General features: G+C 46.1%; 2 protein-coding genes and 1 pseudogene across 9 annotated transcripts in view; 1 reads left to right on the top strand and 2 right to left on the bottom strand.

Moving 5' to 3' along the window:
- SETD4 (SET domain containing 4) overlaps positions 1 to 26,012 on the top strand; it is a 186,063-nt gene that overhangs the window by 22,372 nt on the left and 137,679 nt on the right. For 3 of the 7 annotated variants that reach the window (XR_015240436.1, XR_015240435.1, XM_086675932.1), the window contains exon 1: positions 25,202 to 25,413. The exons of 1 other annotated variant lie outside the window; for it this stretch is intronic. The gene's annotated coding sequence lies outside the window, so the exon portion shown is untranslated. Of the gene's footprint in view, positions 1 to 24,907; positions 25,056 to 25,199; positions 25,414 to 26,012 lie in introns of those variants that run through there. 3 more of the 7 variants (XM_086675935.1, XM_086675938.1, XM_086675937.1) reach the window with 3 other exon arrangements.
- LOC112849495 (carbonyl reductase [NADPH] 1-like) lies at positions 1,206 to 14,405 on the bottom strand (annotated as a pseudogene). Its single transcript, XR_015240557.1, has 6 exons — positions 14,400 to 14,405; positions 13,949 to 14,272; positions 13,145 to 13,252; positions 6,857 to 7,327; positions 3,689 to 3,937; positions 1,206 to 1,253 (listed from the first exon to the last, which is right to left on the bottom strand). The product of XR_015240557.1 is annotated as a carbonyl reductase [NADPH] 1-like (transcript).
- LOC112849541 (carbonyl reductase [NADPH] 1) lies at positions 15,991 to 19,556 on the bottom strand. The gene is made up of 3 exons (XM_025913189.2): positions 19,165 to 19,556; positions 18,495 to 18,602; positions 15,991 to 16,665 (listed from the first exon to the last, which is right to left on the bottom strand). The coding sequence occupies exons 1-3, from the start codon at positions 19,451 to 19,453 to the stop codon at positions 16,229 to 16,231; spliced, it is 834 nt and encodes a 277-aa protein (XP_025768974.1). The 5' UTR covers positions 19,454 to 19,556; the 3' UTR covers positions 15,991 to 16,228.

The raw sequence follows: 26,012 nt of genomic DNA, 5'->3' as shown, positions 1-26,012 counted from the left end.
GATATAAAGAACAGACCCTGAACTTCTGCTACGATACTCGCTGGAAATGTCCACTGAGCAAGGACAGTGGCTTTTCCTAAGCCTGTTGATTGGAACAAAATTCAGGGTTGTATACAAAGGCATGATGAATCTGTTCATAATAATTGCAGTCAACTCAAAAATGTCTTTAAAGAAAACTTCTGGTCTTCCTTTAGATGTGAGTCCACCTGGGTAGCATTTCAGTCTATGTTTCTTACTGGGCTGATTTGGGATCTTTCCCTTTTAGTCAAAAGGACCAGGATAGCATGGGAAACTATGGCCACTCCAGATTTAACAGACCTGGAAAACCAGCTTGGGGTCACCCTAGATGAATCACCTATAGGAAGGACCTACTGAAATTTTTAATGTGCAGCCAATGAAGGCCCCAAAACAGAACCGGAAGTGTAATTTCTGCTACTGTTGCAAGGTATCAGGACTTTGGGAAAGAGACTGTAACACATGGAAGCACTTCATGCACCTTAGCCCACTAGCCAACTTTTCCCATGTCCTCCTGATTCCCAGTGTTGGGGCTCTGAGGAACTATAAGGGCTCTTCCCAATCTTCCCTCTTCATCAGCTTGGGCAAAGCATCTCCAGATTGGGAATGAATCTCTCTCTATCCTTATTGGCACAGGATCTACACTCTCATTGCTTAACCCCGCTGCTATAAAGCAGCTCCACCACCTCGAGTACTAAAACAATTGAAATAGAGGGATCTCTAATAAACTTTAACAGGTTCCTGTCTCTGAACCTTTTCCTTTGCGTCTCACCCCTTGCACAGATACACACCCTTTTCTTCTTAGTTCCCCTGCCCCTATCCATTTCTTGCACTCAGTTTTGTTGGAAACGTATCATACCAGAATTACTCCCAGAAAAGGGAAGGGATTCTAGAATTTGACAGTCGTAACCAAAATCACCAACAAGGGAAAATAAGTGACCCTTGGGCACCTTTCCTATGTGGGTTCTCTGAGGGCACTATAGCTGAGTCTGAGGGTGCTGTTAATCTATTCCTATTGGATCAGCTATCATCCTCTTATGGGTAAAACCATCAACCCATATGGGCAGAATCCACAGTGTACATCCCATCAAGATTCACATAGGTCCCTCAAAACCTCTCCCCTAAATTAATCAACACCCTACAAATAGAGAAGCCCTTCAAGACATCAAGCCCATAATAGATTACAAGGCTCAAGAGTCGCATCCCCTGCACAAGTCATTGTAACAGACCTGTTTTACCTGTAAAAAACAGAAAAAACAAACAACCAAAAAACCCTAACCGCTGAGGATGGAGGTTTGTCCAAAACCCCAGAGCAACCAATAACATTGTTAACCTCAGCACCCTATTTGTCCCAACCCACGAACAAACATACTGACATCCATTGCCTCTGAAGGCAAATTTTTCACTGCAATAGCCCTATGCAGTACAGTTTTTATGATTCTAGTTGATAAGGACAGCCAGTCTCTTTTCGCCTTCACTTGGGAAGAATGGCAATGTCCCAGGGCTACACAGAGAGTCCTTTCTGTTTTGACACACGGTTAGAGTCTGATTTGGATGATAGTAAGTTTTCTGCAGGCTCTCCTTTGTCTCAGCATGTAGATGATTTGCTTCTCTGTTCACCTTCTCAACTGTCTTCACAGGAAGATAGCATCTACCTGTTAAAACTTGGGCCATAAAGAGACATAAGGTCTCCAGGGAAACCAGTGCAGTTAACCCAGACTCCGGTCAGAAACTCAATGCATGAGATCTTGAAATGAGAAGTGTATTTGGACTCCGAGGATTTGGCATTGCTAGCAACTGACAGGTTACCTTTTGACTCCCCATGACAATTTACAGGAAACTCCTCTAACCAATGCAGATTTTTTATGGTTTCCTGATGGCTCCTATTTAAAGGATGGTAATGGTAAAATATCATGCTGCATAGGCTATTACAACTCCCTTAGAGGTCACTTCATTCTTTTTTTTTTTTTTCTTTTCAACGTTTATTTATTTTTGGGACAGAGAGAGACAGAGCATGAACGGGGGAGGGGCAGAGAGAGAGGGAGACACAGAATCGGAAACAGGCTCCAGGCTCTGAGCCATCAGCCCAGAGCCCGACGCGGGGCTCGAACTCACGGACCGCGAGATCGAGAGGTCACTTCATTCTTAAAAGACGTTTGGGAGTAAGTGAGCACTTGAAGAGTACAGAGAATAACCAGAAAGGAAATGACTGAAGAAGCAGAGTCTCTCAGGAAGGGTTGCAATGGCTCAGAAATGACAGCCGAGTCTCTTTTGAAGAGCTGGAATGGAGAAGGTGGGGACAAACCCGAAGGACAACTGTTAGGATCTGGTCAGTGATAATCAGGAGGTGGGCATAGTGAGCTCATTTATCATAGTGAGTGGATGGTGGGGTCTGTGACCAGGATGATATTAGGAAAGTACAAGTGTCATCTGGACATGTTTTAGATGTTTAGATGGGGGTGTGTGTAGGGGACTGGAGGGCTGCAATTTGAGAAGGGAAGGGAGGACATTCTGAGGAAAGGGAGAGGCAGGAAGAGAACTATGTGTTTGGAGCTCTGGGAATGTTCTAGGCAGGTGAAGGATTTTAGGAGGCTCTAAACAAGTTTGGATAGGGACAAGTCCACTAGCCTGAATAAAACCACTCAGAAGGAGGGAAAGGGAGAAGAAAGGGTCCAGGAAGAAATCCCCAGGGAAGTGCACCTGTGAGGACACAGAGCCAGAAAAAGGCCTCTGGGAGGGGAGTTTGGAATGAAGATATAAAGGAGAAGCAGCAGCCAGTTGTGAAAGGCCAGTGGGACAGAGGGCACTGCTGAGTGCTGGACACGTGTGTACAGAGTCCTGAGGGGAAGGGCACCTGTCCAGGTGGGGACACAGCAGGGAGGCCAGGGTGGCTGAGCAGGGAGAGGGAGCAGGGCCTGTAGATGTGGTCAGAGAGGCAGGGCCAGATCATTCCAGAAACAGTACCGCTGTAAGTCGTCACATCTACTTTAGGGTTTCATTAGAGGCAGCAGTTCTGTGCACATGTCTCAGGAACCAAAGAAGTTTGTTTTCAATGTCACTTCTGCTTGAATATGTAAGGGTGTGTGATCATTAGCTGGTAGGGGAGAAGGAGAACAGGTTAATAAGAAGTAGCCATCTGAGAAGATTTCCCCAGTCACCTTAAAATTTTTTGTTGTATGTGCAATCTGGTCAATTCTCAGTAATGTGTAGATAGGTGAACAGTTTGTCCCAACTTGTATTATCTGGCTGGTTGATGTTGTGTAGCTTTGTTATTTGGCACCCATTGCAAGAAGCTAAGATAAGGGAGCACAATGGCATTTCTACATATGACTCTTTGGCATTTTTTGTGTATTTCAAAATAAGTTAAAAATTCATAGAGATGCACAAAGTCCAACAGAGAGAATCTTTCAAAAACCTGGGTAAAGTCCCTGAGAGTCTGATCCGTGGCAATGCCAAGGTCCTCTGGCTGCAAAGGCTTGCAACTGCTGGAGGTTTCTGTTCTCCCTGCACGTCCAATCTGACCTCTTTCCCTACGAAGGCCATTCTAGAACCCCTCAGAGCTGTCGGCCCCACAGCAGCGCTTCAGACACCCACCTCAACTGCTTCTGGGTAGTCCCCTAAGAGAGGTTTCCTGGCCTAAGAGCTCCAATGTTCTTAACCTCGAAGATGATACCTTCGAAAATGATGCTCTAGTTGTTGACCAACATGTGAGGTCCCTGTACTCCTTCGGCAGGAAGTCATGCAGGGCGCAGATGCTCTGCAGGTCCTTGATGTCCAGCAGGTGGAAGCAGGGGCTCAGGCCCTTGGCTGAGGGTCGCACAGCCGACTGTCCCCACGCCTCATCCAGCACTATGAACATCATGTTGCCCAAGAACTGCAGGCACAGGTTGTACGTGATGGAGAAGCCAATGCCTTGTTGGCCCTGGTCACCAGTGCCACACGGTGTCTGAACACATGGCTGTGTGAAGGGCTAGCGAGGTCCTGTGTGTGGAGCCGATGGTGCTGTGGGCCACACAGAGGGCTAGTGGTGCGGAGGCCTGGCCACAGTCAGAGACGCCGGTAGAACTGTGTTCTGGGATCCAGCGCTGCGATTCCTAGAGCCCAGGCGCTGCCTCCGTTCCTCCATGAAAGCAGGGACCAGATGTTCCAGGAGGTTCCCTAATAACGCTATTCCAGATATGTCCTTCCTGGGGCTGCACTCTGAGCCCAACTAGGATTCTGTCCTCTTAGGATCCCTCCTCTGAGCCAAGCAGTGCTTTGAGGAGTACTGATGTGCTTCCCAAAACAAAGGTTGTGGGTGATTGATTAAAAGGATGCTAAAGTTTCATAGCTTTTGAGGGAACAATTTTGGGAGAAGCCCTATAGGAGAAAAAGAGAGCAATTATCTTGGGAATAGGCCTTTCATCTGCAGAATGGGAATGGTTGCCTTCTAAGATACAGTGAAATTGTTCATACGACAAAACCGGTATTGAGCATACAGATCTCCTTGCTTTCTTAGGAGAATCTCAAGGGTGAGAAACAGAATGAGGTCCTGTGCTGAGACTGGGGTGTGGGCAGGGCTCCTCCCTCAGTGTGAGTCCCAGTGTGCCCCCAGATGAGGCAATGTTTATGAAGTTCATGTGGGCCAAGGCAATGATTGCAATGTTTAATTTAATGGTTACACAATCCCGTTTGCCTGTAGTGCCTACTTTTTTGTTTTCTTTAAGGTCACAGTTAATAAGTATTATATGTAATTAGGTGTTATTTTTTTTTTAATTTTTTTTTCAACGTTTTTATTTATTTTTGGGACAGAGAGAGACAGAGCATGAACAGGGGAGGGGCAGAGAGAGAGGGAGACACAGAATCGGAAACAGGCTCCAGGCTCCGAGCCATCAGCCCAGAGCCTGACGCGGGGCTCGAACTCACGGACCGCGAGATCGTGACCTGGCTGAAGTCGGACGCCCAACCGACTGCGCCACCCAGGCGCCCCTTAGGTGTTATTTTTAAAGTATTGAGGAAAAAAGACCTGTGATGCTGGGATAGATTTCTAAACTAGCAGTAGACGTGATATGTCTTGTCCTTGATATTGATACTCCTCAAGGTTCATTTTAGAAATACAAGCTAACAGGGAGGAAGTTAACAGCCTTGTTGAAGAGAAAACGTTAAAGGAAACCTCACTTATATTTTTTATTTCATTTTATTTTTTAAAAGGCTGTTTTTAAGTAATGTCTATACCAAACGTGGGGTTCCAACTACCAACCTTGAGATCAAGAGTCCCATGCTCTAACAACTGAGCCTCCTAGGCGCCCCACAGGAAACCTCTTTCCAAATAGAAACCTTACCCCATGGGGCGCCTTGGTGGCTCAGTCAGTTGAGCGTCCAACTCTTGATTTTGGCTTAGGTATTGGTCTCATGACTTGTGAGATCGTGCTGTGCCTCAGAATCTGTGATGATAGTAAGGAGCCTGCTTGGGATTCTCTCTCTCCCCCTTCTATCTGCCCTCCCCTGTTCATGTTCTCTCTCCAAATAAATAAACTTAAAGGAAAAAAACAAAACCGTGCCTTTGCTTTGCAGGGCCTATCAGTTCTCATTTCTGTCAGCCTAAAAACCCCTGGTGAAGACTGAAAAATAATCATGAGAGGAGGGAGTCTGAACAATCTGGATACTTCTGTGAGGGGTGGGAGGTGGTGGGCATTCACAGAGGCCCCTGGGGAGCCAGGCTGGGTGTGTGGCCGTAAGAAGCTCCCCTCAGGGCCCTGGATGTGTCAGGTCCCAGTCCGGGGACGCTTATGGAGGGCAATTTGCACCGCCCTTGTTTTCAGCCTGTTCACCTGTATTAGTTCCTTTACCCTTCATGGAAATCCTAAGACTTCCCCCGAATTGTACACTTGAGGAGATTGACATAGAGCAACATGCAGGATTTTGCTCAAGGTCAACCCGTAGGTGGCAGAGCCAGGATCTTTTCGTTTCCAGATGTTTGTTTTGAAAGCTTTCAAAGAGAGAAGTGGAAAGAATAGGACTGTGGACACCCATGTATCCTCCAAACTAGCCTCAGTAGTGATGAGTATGTTACTATCCTTCACCTTCTGTAGAGATTCTGCTGGACTGTGTTAATGTTACAGACTTGACCGTTTCTCCTTACATGAATAGTGCATTCACCTTGAGATCTGACAGTAATTCTTTCATATCCATTGATACCAATCCTTATTCATTTTTCCTCCTTGTCTCAGGTTGTCTTATGGATGCACCTCTAGTGCCCACTCCCATTTCACACCTTGCAATTGTGTTTTTTTTTTCCCCCAATGAGTTTGCTATTTAAAGAGACCACAACGATGTCTATTTTGTAGTAGAGGCTGATAAAGTATGCTAGTTAGGGAAATCTAGCCCTATTCATGGGTTTATATATTGTCTCTGGTGACTTTCAAGCTACAAAAGCAGATTTGATTAGAGACCACTGGCTTGCAAAGGCAAAAATATTCATTATGTGGCTCTTTCACTAATGTTTACCAACACCTGAGTTAAACTGTCCCTTCTCTTGACCTAACTTAGGGTCTGTTAGACTTTGGGGCTGGTTGGCAAGAAACAATCTGCACACATGGACATTTACTTATAATTGTTTATTCATCTATGATATTCATTCATTGTTGGTTGGCATTAATTCCACTTTTTCTTCTCATATATCACAGAAGAAATCACAAAAGACTTCCCAGAATTAGTAGCCAATTCAATTTAAGTACTCAATATGGACAGTGATCCTTCCTCCTCCTCCTTTTCCTCCTCCTTCTTCTTCTACTTCTTCCGATATGAACATTGTTAACAGTGTAGTCCTTTTGTTCATATCATGGAAGTATCATAATGGGACCCATGGAGGGAACTGAGAGGGGGGGTCCCCATTGTTCAACTTTCTTCTCCATTACAAACTCCCCGTGAGGCCCCTTATCATCTGAGGGCAAAAGGGCCAAGTAGATGGGGGTCTCTGCTCCTTCTTCTGGGCTTTTAATGGCTGTAGGTCCACCCATGTCTGTTGTCACCCACCTAGGGCAGCAGGCATTCAGAAGGATCCTGTCTCCCCTCCTCTGCTCACTCAGTTTCCTGGCATGGATTCTGGACAGGACCGTGACACCCATCTTTGACACTCCATATGTGAGTACTTTCATATCAGGGCATCCTTCCTTCCTGTGTACCCCGTTCTTTGTGTCTTCCACAAACTTGTTCATTAGCCCCACCAGCTCCTCCTCTGTGATAGTCTCACTTCTGAAGTTCTGCTGAAGTTCTGAGCTGCAGTTGTTAAGAACTATGAAGCTTGTTATGCTAGACACAGTGACCACTCTGCCTAAAATACAACACAAATGGTCATGTAGAATCGCATGTGTAAGAATGATGAATACCAAAATCCCTTAGATTTGCCCATTTGGGAGACAGTTACCAGTTTGCTAGGAGTGTGAATGTAGTCTTCCTATATAAATGAAGGACAAAATCCAATATTGAACCTCGCAAGACTCATAATGTCTCAGAGGACGGCAGAGAAATGATCTAATGGGGTGTGCAGTGCCCAGATGTCCCATAAAGAAAAGAAAGTGACTTATACAGGAACGTGCTATCAGAAGGTAAGTCAGTGCTCACTGCAATCATGAGTAGAGAGCCACTTTTCTTCACAGATCCCCTTTGGAACCATCTTAACATCTTATGGTCCCATGGGCAGTGCTCTATGAACAAGTGCCTATTAACCAACAAACAACTGATCATTTTAGTGATGACCTTTTGAAGAAGAACAGACTGCATGTGTTTTGTGGGCTGTCCCTCTGATATAACCAGGTAAAAACAAATCACCTCAGTGGGCTAAGGTGTGTGGTATTTTCTCTATGTTGGAATTTCATCAACTTGGGAGCAGTGAGAAAACACCAGGCAATATAGTTATGGGAAGGGGCAATGGAACAGTCACATGTTAAAAAGATAGTATAAAAAGAAATGCTACAAAATGGATGAATCTTGATAACATTACCCAAAAGAAAGTGGCCAGTCACAAAAGACTACTCATTATATGATTCTCTATATATGGGATGTCCAGAGAAGTAGATGATCAGACAGATAATAGATTAGAGGTGCTTCAGGCAGTGGGATTGTGGGAAAAGAGGGCTGGTGCTAAGGGCACAGGTTCTCCTTGGGGTGATGACAGTATGCTAATCTTAAAGCAGTGATTGTTCCACAAGTCTGTCCATATACTAAATTCCACTGAATTGCATACCTGAAACGGGTAAAGTGTATGATATGTGAATTGTATCTCAGTAAAGTGGTTAAAAGTGTAAAGCAATCTCACAGTTCTCACTAATTCTTTTTCAAAAATATAGTTATTATTCATAAAAGTGAACTTACATTGACATGTATAAATAGTTTACTATTTTTCCATCTACATGAGTATCTTTAGCCTAATAGAAAAATTATGAGAATTTACGAACAATAAGAGCTTCAATAAATTAGGAAACTATCCCTATTTTATGTAAATATCTGGGAAAGACAGTCATGGTCACTTAACTCTGAGCTCCATCCCACTAAGGAATGTCAGTGCCATACAAGTTCAGTGTAAGAGATAATGCATGACCCTGTGATTCTCATTGGTGGTGTTTAGAGATAATTAAAATGAATTGCAGAAACTGTCTTATTAATGTAACAGGTTTCTAAGATGAATACCTTTGAGAAAGGAGTCAGTTACTCCATACTTCCTTCCATCTACAACATACTAAGCTAAGATTAATGGAACTTAGGGGCAGCTGGGTGACTCAGTCAGTTAAATGTCTGACCCTTGATCTTGGTTCAGGTCATGATCTTGTGGTTTGTGAGTTCGAGCCCCGCGTTGGCTCTATGCTGACAGCTCTCTCTCTCTTTCTCTCTCTCTCTCTCTAAAAAATAAATAAACATTAAACAATATTTTTAGAAAAGTTAGATGTTTTAGTAAGCAGCTCTCCGATTTTATTACTTCTCACTAGTTTATATCATTTTCAAAAATCATTTGCCTCTTTCACAACAAAAGTAACATATATTAACGATTTGAAGTTTCAAAAACAGAAGTGTGTGAAATAAGACAGAAGTAGAGGAACCAACATTGGGTGACTGCTATAGTAGAAAGACTGCTGCATTTACTCCCTAGGGTGTGGAGCCAGTTTCTTAAGTACCTTTAGTATAGATAGTAAATGGAAAACTCTACTAACGTTCCGTAGGCTGTTTATAATGAAGTGATGACCTCTTTTCTATTCTCTATTTTCTATCTCAGGAAGTCTAGCATCAGCTGTGAAAATGCTTACCTGTAAGTGTGATGGGGAGTAAAAGGTTTTGTAGGTAAATTCCTGGTAGTAGATGCTGCAACCAAACCCTCTTCCTCAGGCCTGTCCCATGCACTGAGCACATCCCCGAGCGGGCAGGGTGGCTGTCAGGGGGCTTCTCCTAGAACTGGGAGAGATGGTAGATGCTTCTGGTCTGACAGCTCAGGACAGGAATCACATGAGAAGGAATGGGAAGCACTTGTGGAGTTTATACAGCAAAGACTCTGATCCAAACATTTTTGTCGTCAGCGTGGACTCATGGCTTTCAGGTGTCATTTTGGAATGCACGCAGCCTATATACTAAGAAGTGTATGGACCATCCCAGCATCTTTGTGCTAAGGGTGTGTGAGTTCATGTCAGTGTGTGATATGTATGTGAATGGGAGTGTGCGTGAGACAGAGACTGTATGTGTGACTATAAGTATGTGACACTGTGTGTGAGGTAGTGTGACAGTTGCCCTTCACAGTCACTATGAAAAGCACATTACCCAGGTAAGAAAGGACTCTTGTGCTGGTGGGGCCGGGGTGTGTGTTGGGCTTACAGTTTATCCAGACCATTACTCTGTATGTGACCAGGGATCTATTGTTAGGAAATCTCTCACTATCTCCTACTCTCCAAACCTCACTGTCCTCAAGCAGAGCCACAGTGATCTACACAATGCAGGGTATTTTAGATATCATCTCATTGGGGGTCACAAATTTCAAGTGCATTACTTGATTCTCAAGGCTATTCAGAGTCTGTAAGTTCAAGCTGGTTCTTGTGACCTTTGATGATTTCACAGTCATCACATTCCCTGGAAGATTCATGTTTTCTGATATCAAGAGGACCAGTTGTTAAGTCTTTGGATTGATAGGGGGTTTTCACAAAACACCTCAGGGTTTTTTTGTTTTTTTTTTTTTTAAATTTTTTTTTTTTTCAACGTTTATTTATTTTTGGGACAGAAAGAGACAGAGCATGAACGGGGGAGGGGCAGAGAGAGAGGGAGACACAGAATCGGAAACAGGCTCCAGGCTCTGAGCCATCAGCCCAGAGCCCGACGCGGGGCTCGAACTCACGGACCGTGAGATCGTGACCTGGCTGAAGTCGGACGCCTAACCGACTGCGCCACCCAGGCGCCCCAACACCTCAGGGTTTTAAATGTGCCTCCTGTGGTTTTCCCTGAGGTACCTGGGGCCCTGAGACGAGGAAGACATAGGCCCAATCAAGCAGAGTCCTTATTTTGTTTCTCTAAACTTACCAGGTAAGGCTTCATTTGGAGAGGGGGGATCAAGTAAAAATGATTTGAGGACCTTGAGTAGTGGGAAGAACCACTAGTTTGGATGTCACATGACCTCAGTCTGCAACCAGTTGTGCTCGTGACCTTGAGATTCATTATTCCTCCATGTTATTAATGGGCACCATATATAAGATGCCCAGCACATCACATCTAGAATGCCCAGCCACCTATCCTTTCTCGAACCAATATGTCAGAGGGTGTGTGTGAGTGAGTTACGTTTACTATTGTAATTTTCCAAGCAAATTCCTCTAGTGGCATTTCAGACTAAGGATATTGCAAAGCAGTACCTTTTCAAATGAAGGTTGAGAACACCTTTTTTAAGGTTTCCTTGATAAGTGCAGCGTTAACAAGACTGTATTTCCACCTAGTACTTTAAGCTAATATCTGATGAACAACAATGTTCAGATTTCCAGTTTGCTCAATTCCTTAGAGATGTTTATATCTTAATATCTTTTTGAAATAAAACCATAGATAAAGACAATAAAGAGGAACAACAGCTTATCCTTTTAAAGAGAGTATCCTTCTCATTCAGGAATAGGAATTTGCGGGGAAGGGGAGGGAAATGATATAGAATGTGGGAAAGGGTTTACATGACCTTGATACTGATTGCCTGGTTAAGACTGCTGGTGGGCACCTGGGTGTTGTAGATTCTTAGTATTTTGTTTTTGTGGCTAAATTATTTCAGTAAAACTCTTTTTGAAGAAAGGATTAAAAAGTAAGAAGAATGAACATATACTATTGTGACCTTAGGTTCACGATTCTGTCTTTTGGTTTGTCCTTTCATGCCAAAAACCAAAGCAGACATTGGAAGCAGACATTGGATTTTTGAATAGGTTCTGAACTAGAGAGATCTGGTGGACGTCATTCAAGATTATTCTTTCTATCCTGGTTTCCAAAGTAGGTGGGAGGTGGGAAAGTATTTGCTTTTGGTTATGCTAGCTAGGATTTCTCCCAGATAGTCTTGCTAAAGGGTGTAAAGTTATGGTAACGAACTGCTGTGGCTGCCATCCCCCCAAACAATGGAAGAACTCTCCTATTTTCAAAGTCAAGAAAACCCTGCTCTTACACTGAGAGTATAGCTTGCATTTCTAGGTCCCTGAGTCTAATTTTTCTGAGTCAGGATCAATTGTTTGATTAGAGCCTGCCTCAGCAAATGCAGGAGAACACTCATTTCTCATTCTGGTCCACGATCAAATACACAGCAGGCACCCACACTGTTCTGTAGGTGAGAAAACAATCGGCCAGAAGTGAGTTTTGCCTTCTAAGGGATATGTGTAGGAAGTGTGATGCTGGCACAAGGAACTCGTCCCACATCAACCTTATGGTGAGTAAAGGGGTCAGGGGACATTTGAGAGCCGCCCTTTGGGTGCCGGTGAAACCAGTGGTAGAAGGAGAAGTAGTAGAAATTTCCAGGAATGAAGAGGCAGTGGGGGCAGAACTGACAGTAAACTGTATATGCGTGTGCTCACTCAGGCCAGACACCCTAATCTTTCTAAAAGTGTCACCTCATTTACTCAGTGTACTAAACGAGTGGTGGTTCTCCCATCATATTAACGTGGAGGTAAATATTAAAGTGGTTTACAACCAGGGAATTATAGCAGTTTGTTTTGTGCAAACATTGAACAAGGTGAGGGGAACTGATGGGCCTGGACTTTGGCAGGTCTGATGACAGAGATCCCTAGAAGCTACGCTCAGGATTGGGCTTTGGTCCTGGACTTTTGGGAGTAAATGGGCACCCAGAAAGTACAGGGAATAACCAGAAAGGAAAAGACAGAAGAAGCAGCATCTCTTAGGAAGGTTACAATTGTCCAGAAATGACAGCTGAGTCTCTGTTGGAGAGTTGGGATGGAGAAGGTTGGGGGCAAATCCATAGGGCAACTGTTAGGACCTGGTCAGTGATAATCAGGAGGTGGGCATGGTGACCTCATTTGTCATGGAGGGTGGATGGTAGGGTCTGTGACCAGGATTATATTGGGAAAGCACAAGTGTTATCTAGATGTGTGTTAGAGTTTTAGGTAGAGGCGTGGGGTGGGGGGAGGTTGGAGGGCTGGGATTTGAGGAGGGAAAGGAGGACATCCTGAGGAGAGGGAGAAGCAGGAAGAGAACTATGTGTGTCTGGAACTCTGGCAATGTTTTAGGCAGGTGACAGAGTTTAGGGGGCCCTAACAAGTTTGGATAGGGAAGAGTCCACTAGCCTGAATAAGATCACTCAGAGGGGGGGAGAGGGAGAAGGAAGGGTCCAGGAAGAAATCCCCAGGGAAGTGCACCTGTGAGGACACAGAGCCAGAAAAAGGCCTCTGGGAGGGGAGTTTGGAATGAAGATATAAAGGAGAAGAAGCAGCCAGTTGTGAAAGGCCAGTGGGACAGAGGGCACTGCTGAGTGCTGGACACGTGTGTACAGAGTCCTGAGGGGAAGGGCACCTGTCCAGGTGGGGACACAGCAGGGAGGCCGGGGTGGCTGAGCAGGGAGAGGGAGCAGGGCCCGTAGATGAGGTCAGAGAGGCAGCGGCAAGATCATTCCAGAAACACCACTGCCTGTGTCCCTTGTCACACCTACCTTGGGGTCTCATTAGAGGCAGCAGTTCTGTGCACACGTCTCGGGTACCAAAGAAGTTTGTTTTCATCGTCACTTCTGCTTGAATATGTAAGGGGGTGGGGTCATTAGCTGGTATGGGAGAAAGAGAATAGGTTAGTAAGTAGTAGCCTTCTAAGAAGATTCCATGCAGTGACAGTAACATTTTTGTTGTATGTGCAATCTGGTCAATTTTCAAGTGTGTAGGTTAGTGTACACTTTGTTCCAAAGGGAATTATCTCACGCAGTGATGCTATTTAGCTTTGTAATTTGGCACCATTGCAAGAAGCTAAGGTAAGGGTGCACAAGGCATCTCTGCATATGACCCTGTGGGATTTGTTGTGTTATTTCAAAATCAGTCAAAATTCATGGAGGGGCACTTGTGTGCCTTAGTTGGTTAAGCGTCTGACTTTGCTCAGATCATGATATTGCAGTTTGAGTTCAAGACCCACATTGGGCTCTGTGCTGACAGTGTGGAGCCTACTTGGGATTCTCTCTCTCCTTCTCTCTCTTCCCCTCCCTGCTCTCTCTCTCTCTCAAAATATACAAATAAACAAACAAAAGACTCATGGAGATTCTCAAAGAGAGAAACATGCAAAAACCCAGGTGAAGTCCCTGAGAGTCTGATCTATGGCAATGCCAAGGTCCTTTGGCTGAAAAGGCTTGCAGTTCCTGGAGGGTCCTCTCTCCCTCTGCCTCCAGTCTATCTTCTTCCCTAGGGTGGGTGTTCTTGATCCCCTTGGAGCTATGGCCCCACAGCAGCGGTTCAGACACCAGCTCCAGACTCACCCTGGCTGGTCCCCTAAGGGAGGTCTCCTGGCCTTCCCGCGTTGTTCACCAGCACATCCAGGCCTCCGTACTCCTTGCGCGGAAGTCACGCAGGGCGCGGATGCTCTGCAGGTTGTCGACGTCCAGCAGGTGGAAGCGCGGACTCAGGCCCTTGCCCTGGAGCTGCTGCACGGCCGCCCGTCCCCACGCCTCGTCCCGTGCCGTGAGCACCACGTCCCTGGAGAGCTGCCGGCACAGGTCGCGTGCGATGGCGAGGCCAATGCCCTTGTTGGCCCCAGTCACCAGTGGCACGTGGGATGTGTGACAGCATGACTGTGTGGAGTGCTAGGGAGGCCCTGTGTGTGGGGCGGATGGTGTTGTGGGCCACACAGAGGGCCAGTGGTGCGGAGGCCTGGACCCAGAACTGTGTGCTGGCATTCAGTGCTGTGACTCCTAGAACACTAGGCCCCACCTTCATCCTTTCAAGAAAGTTACAGCGAAGGTACCAGAAGGCTCTCTATACCAAATCTGTCTCCCCTGGGGCTGCACTGTGTCCTCTTAGGATCCCTCCTCTAGGCCCAGCATTGGTTCTGGTTGGAATGCTGTGCTCCCCAAAATAAAGGTGGTTGGTCATGGATTTATATGGGGTTGAGATTCATGGTAGGTGAACTAAAATTATTTTGGGAAAACCCCAGCAGAAAAAAAGGAGCACAGATATTGTCTTGAGCATGTATCCTTCTTCCTCTGCAGAATGGATAAGGTTGCTTTCTTTCCAAAATTCAGTTTAGTTGCTTACACAGAACTGCCTTTGGGGACAAGATTCCCGTGCTTTTTAAAGAGAAATTCAAGAGGGAGAAGTAGAGAATTAGGTCTTGTCCTAACTTTTGGGCTTCTCCCTCAGTGTGACTGCCAGTGGGCCCTGAGAGGGAGGGAATGTTTATGAAGGTCACTGAGGGCTGACGCATTGCTTAGAATGTTTAATGGTTATATAATCCCATTTGCCTAAATTGCCTATTTTTTATGTTCTTCCAAGGTCACAGTAAATAAATGTTATATATATGGTGTTATTTTTATGGTATCAAAAAAAAGATATTTGTGATGGATTGCCAAAGTAGCAATTGAGATTCTATTGTGCTGCTCTACACATTGAGTTTCCTCTGGTCAGATTAGAAATACAAGCTCACAGGGAGGAAATGATTTTTCACTAGTCAGTTTCACTAACCTTTGAAGTGAAAAACTTTTAAAATACGGACCCTACCCTTGCTTTCTGGGTCTGTCACCTTTCATTTGGGTAAGCCTGAAAATCCCTGGTGAAGAGTGAAAAGTAAGAGACTCTTAAAATCTGAGAACAAACTGAGGGTTGATGGGGGGGGGGTGGGAGGGAGCAGAGGGTGGGTGAGGGGCATTGAGGAGGGCACCTGTTGGGATGAGCACGGGGTGTTGTATGGAAACCACTTTGACAATAAATTTCATATATACATAAAAAAAGAAATGTAATCAGTAAGCAGAAGCATCTTTAGAACAGGGATGTTCCTGTGAAGGGAGGCAGGTGGTGGGTGTTCATTCAAGCCCACAGGAGCCAGGCTTGGTTTGGGCAGGAAGAATCTTCTGTCACTTTGGTGTCCTGGAGCGAGTCACTTGGGAGTCATGATCTACACCCAGTCTATACTCAGTTCCTCCCCTTGTCTCAGATCGCCGTATGGATGTATCTTGTGTTCTCACTCCTATTTCACACGTGGCAATTGTTTTTCCCAAGGAATCCGGTATTTTAAGAGACCACAGCAGATGTGTTGCCCATGTTATACCAGAGGCTGGTGAAAAATGCTCCCTGGCACATCCAACCATGCTCATTGGCTTATGCGTTGGCTCTGGGTTCTTTCAGCTACAACAGCAGATCCGAGTAGATCTTATAGGGACTGTGTGGCCTGCAAAGCTAAAAGTATTACTATCTGTCTCTTTCTATAATGTTTGCTTACTCTTGAACTAGACTGTAACTTCTCCTCATCTACTTAGGTGTATTAGATTTTTCTGCTGGTTTAGCATATACAGTCTGTACAAACAGGCATTTATAAAGAACCATTTATTCATTTCTGGTGTTATTTCACTGATTTCATTTTTCTCTGCCTTTTCACAGCTAAAATAAAAAATCTTTCACAGAATTAGCAGACTACTCAAATACAAATAGGGATATTTTACACTTTGTTTTGTTTTGGATAGGGATAGTATTGACAGGGAAAGAGTTCTTTTGGGCAAGGGAGGGGGTTTCACAGAGGGCCCCATAGATGGAACCATGAATTCGGTTCACCATTGTTCAACTTTCTTCTCCATAACAAACTCCCCGTGAGGTCCCTCAGCATCTGAGGGCAAAAGGGCCAAGTAGACGGGGGTCTCTGCTCCTTCTTCTGGGCTTTTAGTGGCTCTAGGTCCAGCCATGTCTGTTCTCACCCACCCAGGGCAGCAGGCATTCAGGAGGATCTTGTCCCCTCTCCTCTGCTCACTCAGTTTCCTGGCATGGATTCTGGACAGGACCGTGACACCAATTTTTGTCACTCCATATGCAGTATCAGGCCAGCCCTCCTTCCTGTGCACCCCGTTCTTTGTGTCTTCCACGAACTTGTTCATGAGCTCCACCAGCTCCTCCTCTGTGATGGTTTCACTTCTGAACTTCTGCTGCAGTCCTAGGCTGCAGTTTTTAAGCGATCTGAGGCTCACTATGCTAGACACATTGACCACTCTGCCTAAAATACAACACAAAATGTTATGGAGAAGGGCAAAGAAAGATGAATTCCAGTTTCGTGAAGATTTGGTACTAGAAAATTTCCACTGAAGTATCATGAGTTTGCTGTGAGCATTAATGAAGACTGCCTGCATGAGTCAAGGACAGGACGGTCCTAAACTTGTTATACCCATAATGTCTCCAATGATGCCTGAGAAATGCTCTGGTGGGGAGGGCGCCGAGCAGATGCTCCACAGGAAATTGGAAATGGCTCCTATAAGAATATGCTCACAAGGATGAATGTAGGCCTGAGAACCTGAGTGACATCTCTGTGGCAGATGTGCTCATGTGATATGGACTGAACCAACTGTGAGTGACCAAGTGGGACTCTAGCAATGTGCCAGCATCTCTTGATTCTTATTTTTCTGTTAGATGTGCTACTGCACTGTGACGTGGTGTCACATTGGACTTCTTAGTAATATTCAACTACCATTTATAAACGAATCATATGATGCTATGGAGAGTGATGAGCAAATGTACCGGAAGACTGAGTGACCGTCTGCTCAGGATGTAATACTGATGGAAAATGACAAGCCTGATGAAAAACTGGATTTACCTGTCAGCTAATTTCTATACTGCTAAATTAATTAAACAAGGAGGCCATTACTTTGCAGTGGCTCTAATACCCTGGTGGCATATGTAGCAAACCAAAATCAATGCCTGTAAATGCCTCAAACTTACAAAACTGAAACCTAAGGACGACCGATCACAAACAACCAACTAAGCTCGAAGTTACATTCAATCGATAATTTTCTTCCTTCAATTCTGGGTTTTTCTGTATAATAGTCCTTCCCTGAGCACCTGTCGATGGAGCATTGCTAACTACTTCTGGTTTTGTGTTTCCTGATCCAAATACAGTTGAACCTTGACAACCCAGGGATTAGGAATTGCTGAATCCCCATGCAGTAGAAAAATCTACATTAACTTTTGATTTCCCCAAAAGTTTACTGATAGTTTGATTTTGACTGAAGGCGTATCCATGACATAAATAGTCGATTAACATACATGATGTATTCTTACAATAAAGTAAGGTAGAGAACAGGTTAAGAAAATCGTAAATAAAAGAAAATATATTTATAGTACTATACGTATGCTTATTGAAAAAAATGTGCATATAGGCAGCCTGAGCAGGCCTGGACAGAGGCAGTGGTGTGGGGGCCTCTCCAGGTGACAGCAGGCCTGAGGGACAGTAGAGCTGCCTCATCTGCCTGGAGATATACCACTGGCCTGTGGCCATCTGTGGCACATGTGAGTGTGCAGGCCTTCTGGAGGCGATGGGGAGGGATCTGCACCTGGCCTGGGCAGGGCGTCCTGAGGAGAAAGAGAGGCAGGAGGAGAACTATGTGTGTCTGGAACTCTGGCAATGTTTTAGGCAGGTGACAGAGTTTAGGGGGCCCTAACAAGTTTGGATAGGGAAGAGTCCACTAGCCTGAATAAGATCACTCAGAGGGGGGGAGAGGGAGAAGGAAGGGTCCAGGAAGAAATCCCCAGGGAAGTGCACCTGTGAGGACACAGAGCCAGAAAAAGGCCTCTGGGAGGGGAGTTTGGAATGAAGATATAAAGGAGAAGAAGCAGCCAGTTGTGAAAGGCCAGTGGGACAGAGGGCACTGCTGAGTGCTGGACACGTGTGTACAGAGTCCTGAGGGGAAGGGCACCTGTCCAGGTGGGGACACAGCAGGGAGGCCGGGGTGGCTGAGCAGGGAGAGGGAGCAGGGCCCGTAGATGAGGTCAGAGAGGCAGCGGCAAGATCATTCCAGAAACACCACTGCCTGTGTCCCTTGTCACACCTACCTTGGGGTCTCATTAGAGGCAGCAGTTCTGTGCACACGTCTCGGGTACCAAAGAAGTTTGTTTTCATCGTCACTTCTGCTTGAATATGAAACGGTGTCGGATCATTAGCTTTCAGGGAGAAAGAGATTGGCGTTAATAGCAGCCATGTGGTAAAAATTCCACAGAACGGCATATGAAGGAAAAGTGCATGTGAAATGTGGTGAATTTTTTGTAACACTGGCCTCTAGTTCATAGTATTGTGCCAATGACAATGTCCTCATTTGACAAGGTTGTAGAATGTTGTAAGATGGCACCATCTTGGGGAGGGTGGGTGAAGGGGGCACACACGGGATCTGTGTTCACCAATTTGTGCCATTTTCTTGTTTATTTCAAAATGCATTAAAAATCCACCCAACTGCCCTAAAATCCAATCCCAGAGAAACCCTGTGACAACCTGGAAAGAATCCGAGGAGTCTCAGGAAACACAAAGGTCACTCTGGATGAAAAAGCGCTGTGATTCCCCTGGGACTTGGCTCCAGCCCCACCCCTCTCCCCCATCCCTCCTTCAGCCCTACGGAGCCATTTTGGACGCTGAGAGCCCCACCGCAGCGATTTCCCCAACAGATGCAGCCCACCCTGGCTGGAGGTGCTCCGTGGTGTCCACCTCCCCTGCGTGCCCCCACCCCCTTACTCTTGAAGGCGATGCCCGCGTTGTTGACCAGCACGTCCAGGCCCCCGTACTCCTTGCGCAGGAAGTCGCGCATGGCGCGGATGCTCTGCAGGTCGTCGATGTCCAGCAGGTGGAAGCGGGGGCTCAGTCCTTCGGCCTGGAGCCGCTGCACTGCCGCCTGTCCCCGCGCCTCGTCCCGCGCCGTGAGCACCACGTCCCCCGAAAACTGCCGGCACAGGTCGCGCACGATGGCGAAGCCGATGCCCTTGTTGGCCCCGGTGACCAGAGCCACGCGGGTGTGTGACGACATGGTTGCGCGTGGGGTGCACGAAGGCCTTGCGTGGGGAGCGGACCTTCAGAAGGCGTTCGCGGCGCTCGGTGCCCCTGGAGTTTATGCACAAAGTTCGGCGCGCCTGCGCAAGGTTAGAGGGCGCTAGGGGCGCGCGGGCGGGACGCACCTCCCCCTTAGGGCGTGGCTTCCCGGGAACCTCCCAGGGGTGGTAGAGAATGGGAAGGGCCGGTGGGTGGCAGAGGCTGGTTAGGTAGCTGCCCGCCTGGCAGCGGAGAGAATCATTCTATTTGGCCATGTCCCTCACTGAGTCTAAACTGAGCCTGTATCCCTGGTTCTCCAAGGGTTTTTCTTTGTAGCCTCTCAACTATTCAACCATTGACTTGTGTAATTCAACAAATAGGGCATTTGTAGGGACTTTTTTGTTTGTTTTTCCGGGTGAGGAAAAAAAAAATCTCTTGAAGTGTTTGGAACTATAGTTGTGGAATAAGCTAGGAGATCAAGTGTGTGTTGTTTTCTTCCCTAAGTATGCGAAAGCAAATCTACCGGTTTGTCCTTGGTTGGTTTTCACAATTAGAGTGGGGAACAGTCACTAAATCGTCACAGGGTTACCTCCCTCGACACTTGCAGGGTCATCAGGTTACTTGTATGCAGGTTCTGCAGTGTACAGGTGGAAGGAGGGGTTTGAAGCCCTTTCTTGCATTCAAAATAACTTGTCAGGGTGCATCTTATTTTCCCCATTTTATTTTTTATTATTTTTTTTTAATGTTTATTAATTTTTGAGAGAGAGAGGGAGTGAGCGGGGGAGCAGCAGAGAGAGAGGGAGACACAGAATCTGAAGCAGGCTCCAGGCTCTGAGCTGTCAGCACAGAGCCTCATGAGGGACTTGAACCTGTGAATCTGGAGATCATGACCTGAGCTGAGGTAGGCCACTTAACCAACTGAGCCACCCAGGCGTCCCTCCCCATTTTAAAGCGAGGAAATGGATCCTAAGAAGTTCATAAATTAGGTCAATGGTGGGAAATGAATTTTCTTTTTTCTTAAAAAATTTTTTTAATGTTTATTTATTTTTTGAGAGAGACAGAGACAGAATGCGAGTGGGTTAGGGGCAGAGAGAGAGGGAGACACAGAAGCAGAAGCAGGCTCCAGGCTCTGAGCTGTCAGCACAGAGCCCGATGCGGGGCTCGAACTCACAATCCGTGAGATCGTGACCTGAGCGGAAGTCGGACGCTCAACGGACTGAGCCACCCAGGCGCCCCTCTTATTTCTTATTTACAACAGAGGAAAAGGGGCTATGAAACCAAATCTCATTTCTGCACTGCCTGGTATGATAGCCATGAGTGGCTATTTAAATGTAAATTTAATCGAAATAATACAACTTAAAATTCAGTGCTTAGTTACATTAGCCATATTTCAAGTGCTAGTAGTCACATGTATTAGTGGCCGCTGTTTTGGATAGTGCAGATCTATAGTATCTCCATTACAACAGAAAGTTACAAGCAGTGCTTTAGATAGTTTCTAATTATGTTGCAAACAAGGTGGGTTTCCAATTAGTTGCAAAAAACAAACAATTTGGGAAACACCTTTGCTTCTTTTTGACCCAAATTTTTATTGAGATAATTGCAGATTTGCATATAGCAGTAAAAAAAGATACAGAGATTCCTTACGCTTTACACAGTTTTCATCTATGGTAACATTTTGCAACAATATAGTAGGATATCATAATAAGGATAGTCACATGAAAACAATCCATCAATCATATTCGGATTTCCTCAGTTTTACTTGTACTTATTTGTGTATTTGGATCTATACAATTTTATCACATGCTTAGGTTTGTCTGTCCACCACTAGAGATGTTGAAAACATTTCCATCAGCACAAAGATCCCCATTGTTGCTTTTTTATAGCCAAACATCTCTCTGTTGCCCACCCCCACCTCCACTCAATTCCTTGGGAAGCAGTAATCTGTTCTTCATTTAAAAATTTTATTGTTTCAAAAATGTCATAGAGATGGAGTTGTGCAGTGTAACCTTTGGGGATTTTTTTTTTGTTTCCACTCAAGATAACTAAGTGCTTTGTTTTGGATTTTCTCCTTTATCAAAGTGTATACTTGGTCTGTCATTTGCTGGCCCTCCCTCCACACCACTCCCTACTTTCTTCTATACTTGGGGTGAGCCAGTGTGAAAAGGAAGTGGGATGAATTAAATTCACTAAATTAAGCCACAGAGATAGTGCATAGTGTGCAGGGAACTTTGGGCATGGTAGGAGGCCTGCTGTTTCCAAAGGCAAAACAAGAGGACCACGAATCATATTTTCTGCCTGATTTGTTTATCCCTTTGGTACTTGTACCAACACAAGACTTGATGGCCAATGACGCAGGATGCTCAAGAAAATGCAATGCATAAAATATCACATGGGAATATGAATTTAGCTTATGATGAAAGTGGTATTAACAATTAAGGGGGTAAGAAAGAATTATCCCCAAAATGATTGCATAAGGTACACTGATTAATTTCTAACAAGACAAAAAAGTGCTTTCTCACTTTTTAAATGTATAGTTTTATAAATGTAACCATAAAACAAGTGTAAGGAAAAATAACTAAAATTTGTGGGAAAAGGACTTTGTAAGCATAAGAACAGGGGAAGCATCACAAAGGAAAGGACAGATTTAAGTATGGGAAGTGTTTTGAAACTTTATTTTTTTGAAAAGCATGCTAATTTAAAGCCAGTGAATTAATTTCTGTTTTGATGATTTTTATCTTTTTTTTCCCTGTCACATTTGGGTCTTGATCCTGGTTGTGTATTTGCGAGGTCACCACCACTTTCCATACATAGCACCTTGTCTGACCTCTGAACAACTTGAGAAAGAAAACAAAAGAGTAAAGATGAAGGCCCCAGATCTCTGTTAGTACTGCTGATGTTTAGCATGGAAGATACTCGTTAGTTGTGAGTCAAGTCTGAGATCATCCTGGCTGCTATATGGAGAAAGAATTTTTATCATGTCTTTTAACTTGTGGAATAAATCCACATCTTTACTACCCACTGGTTCAAAGCAGTTGTTCTGTCCTAAAGTACCCAGTTCTATGGTGTCTACTAACATAAAAGATGTAGGAAAACAGTATTGTTAAATGACAAGTTATGAAGCTCTTAGGGTCTTCCCCTGCCCACGATTATTTACCCTCACAGAACTCTGACACTGGCTTTTCTTCTTACATTCTAAGCTTATATAGATGTTCAATAAGCCTTCTTAAAAGGGTGGTGCATGAATTTTAATTCCCGGAATCAAATTGTGACTGAGCTGTTTAGGAGATATGAAAATCTAAGCAATTTACTTAATTTTATCAAAGATAAACAACGCTGGATACTGGTTAAGGTGGTAAGGACAGATTTTAATCAGTAATATACTATTGAAACGGGAAATTGGGTCCAGCGTGAAATGAACTTAACTTGGATTTGTACAGAGGTGGCTGAGTGTTTTAAAGGGAGAATAAGGGCACAGAGAGGGGGAATGGAGGGGCTTGAGTAGAGTCAGGGAAATGAAGAATTACCAAGAGTGTGTTAGTGTAAATGCCATTAGGCCAGCTGTGTGGGCTACACAGAGACTGGGAGACAGAGGCCCTATCTTTTCTGATGATTACGTTTCAAATCCTTAAGAAAGACACTACTGAGTTGTAAGAGATAGATTTATACCTCAAATGGACAGAGGAAGGACTCAAATTGTGAATCCTTTTTAGTAAATCCTCTAATAAAGGGTGCTGAAGGGCCCATTATCAACGTTTATTTATTTTTGGGACAGAGAGAGACAGAGCATGAACGGGGGAGGGGCAGAGGGAGAGGGAGACACAGAATCGGAAACAGGCTCCAGGCTCGGAGCCATCAGCCCAGAGCCCGACGCGGGGCTCGAACTCACCGACCGCGAGCTCGTGACCTGGCTGAAGTCGGATGCTTAACCGACTGCGCCACCCAGGCGCCTCTGGCATCGGAAAGCTTTTTTTTTTTTTTTTTTAATTTTTTTTTCCCAACGTTTATTTATTTTTGGGACAGAGAGAGACAGAGCATGAACGGGGGAGGGGCAGAGAGAGAGGGAGACACAGAATCGGAAACAGGCTCCAGGCTCCGAGCCATCAGCCCAGAGCCCGACGCGGGGCTTGAACTCATGGACCGTGAGATCGTGACCTGAGCTGAAGTCGGACGCTCAACCGACTGCGCCACCCAGGCGCCCCAAGGGCCCATTATCAATTGTTGGTTAGAACAAACAGATATTCTTTTGGCAGGTATAGAGGGCTAGGATCGCCTTAAGGATGTGGCTGTGAGCTATTAGAAACTAAGTTAGTGTTTGCTTTTTGAAAATATAATGCTAAGTCTTTTAATTTGTGTGTGTAGGGGGCGGGTAGTGGATGAAACCAGTTGTTCTGAGTTTGTACTTTTCATAGGCCAGGGTTGAGGTCTCGTTGAGAAGCAGCCTCAGAGCAGCCTGGCTTGAGTTTGCTGAAGGGGAGCATCTTTGTCAATTCCCATCTAGAAAAAGGTAGTAGACATTATTTTCCTCCCTCATGAAAGGAAAATACTTGTTTCATGTGATCCTTTTCTTCCTGTCTTGAATGCATTTGTGTGAGATCGTGATGCTGGAGCTGCAGAAAAACTGTCTTGACACCATGAGGAAGCAAACTACAGGTGAAAATTAGAAAGAGCCTTGATCCTTGATGATGGCATGAATCATAGATTCAAATCTGAACCGACGTTTTGCAGTCCCCCTTTTACTTTTCAATAAACGTAATTTTAGAATGGATTTGCTGCAAAGTGGCAAACGTACTAGAGAACTTCCATATACTCCTCATCGAATTCTATTATTAGAATCTTACTATTATTGGTCACAAGGAAGCAACATGGAACAGTAGTATTGACTAAGCTCCGTGCTTTATTTGGATTTTACTAGCTTTCCCCTTAGAACCCTTTTTCCTTTCCGGGATGCCCTCCAGAATGCCGCATTACATGTAACTGTCATGTCTCCTTAATTTTCTCCGCCTAATGAGAGACTCTCAAGAGTTCACTTGTTTTACACGAACTTGACAGCTTTTGTCAATGTACATGGTCGGGTGTTTTTGGGTTTGTCTAGTATTTTCCGCAAGGAAGAACTGGGGTTATGAGGTTTCGGGAGGAATACCAGAGATGAACTACCCTTCTTACATATGGTGAACCCAACATCAACATGATTACTAGCAATCCTCATTACGTGACCAGGGAGTATCAGCCAGGTTTCTCCACTGTAGTTAATATTCTCCCCTTTGCACAACGTACTCTCTGGAAGCAAGTCGCTAAGCATAGATGGCAATCAAGGCGGGGGAGGAGGCAGAAATTGAGCTCCATATCCAGGAAGGATTTGAACTTCGGTAAAGATGGTACCGGGAGAGCTACTCTAAAGAACGTGAAGTGGGGCGGGACTAACCGAGTAAAGGGGCGAGGCCGGGTCGGCCGGGGAAGGGAAGGGCGGGGTCAAGGCAAAGGTTGGCAGGTAGGGCCTGACGCTGTCTGCTAGGATGCTACCTCGGCCCGAGTCGGTGGATGGAGGGACCAGGCGGGGCCTGGCGGCTTTAGGGGCCGGGTCGGGACGCACGCCGGAGGAGGTTCGTCCCCTCTATTAGGGAAGGAAGGACTCCGCAGGCCAGCTGTATGGAGCTCAGCTTCCCTGCCCGGGGACCGCAGGGTTTTCTTACCCCTGACCCCGGCGCCACGGCGTGGCGTTTCCGGGAACCTGGGCGCACGCGCACACGAAGGCGCAGGCGCAGTCGCACGCCAGGAGGCGGGGGCTACAGCACCGTTAGACCTCCGCGGGTCGCCTGAGGACTTGGGTTGGTCAGGACTCGAAGCGGGCGTGGCAGCTCGACCTCTCCGTGTGACGCTGGGCTCTTGCCTTAACCCACGTTTCTCTGGGGCGCTGATTTTGGTTTCCTCGTGCGGTGTGCCCGGCGCCGCCGCCGCGAGGTGAGCCGGAAGGCCGACGGGGAGACGGAAAGCGGTGAACCCGGGGTCCCGGTCCCGGGATCGGGGAGCGCTGGAGCTCTCCGTTTGTTTTCACTGTTCGGGGTGAAGAGAACAGCTCAGCTCGCAGACCCCCACCAGGCCTGGCGTTACGCTGCGACGGCCGTCACCTGGCCATCCCTCAGAGGGTGTAGCCCCTTCAACCGCGGTCGAGTCGCGCTGGGGGTGCGCGGGAGCCTGCGGCCGGGAGTTCGTACCGCCGGGGCCGAGACCCGGCCTCCCGTGCGAGTCCGTGCCTGTGGGAGCGAGGCCCGTGGCGTTCGTCGCGCTGTCACCCGGCGTCCGGGTGCGGGCGGAGCGCTGGGCACCGGAGGGGACGGGCCGCGGTTGGCCTCGGGACTCTGGGTAGATCGGCGAGCCTTCCCCCGCGGGGGTGGGGTCGCCGTAGCGCCAGGACTTCTTCCTGGTTTCCGTCCGGTGCTTATGAGTCGAAGAGTTTAAAAGCAGTCGTGTGGTTACGCTGCATACATATGCCCGCCCCTAAGGAATATTCCTGTTGTGTCACTTATGTGTTGAGACATATGTAAGGCAGAGGACAGGAG

The sequence above is a fragment of the Puma concolor genome, chromosome C2 (assembly GCF_028749965.1).
Source record: "Puma concolor isolate L17-30 chromosome C2, mPumCon1.1.hap2, whole genome shotgun sequence".
Lineage (NCBI taxonomy): Eukaryota > Metazoa > Chordata > Mammalia > Carnivora > Felidae > Puma > Puma concolor.
Note: the sequence above shows the minus strand (reverse complement) of the source record. Positions and strands in the feature narration are given on the sequence as shown.

What these genes read in the sequence shown, in the direction of transcription:
- LOC112849541 (XM_025913189.2), bottom strand. Translation starts at nt 19,453, where the DNA reads ATGTCGTCACACACCCGCGTGGCTCTGGTCACCGGGGCCAACAAGGGC. An exon ending in CGCGGGCATCGCCTTCAAGA is followed by an intron (nt 18,603 to 19,164) that starts GTAAGGGGGTGG and finishes TCTCCCTGAAAG; the next exon opens with CTAATGATCCGACACCGTTT. An exon ending in GCCTCTAATGAGACCCCAAG is followed by an intron (nt 16,666 to 18,494) that starts GTAGGTGTGACA and finishes GTTGTATTTTAG; the next exon opens with GCAGAGTGGTCAATGTGTCT.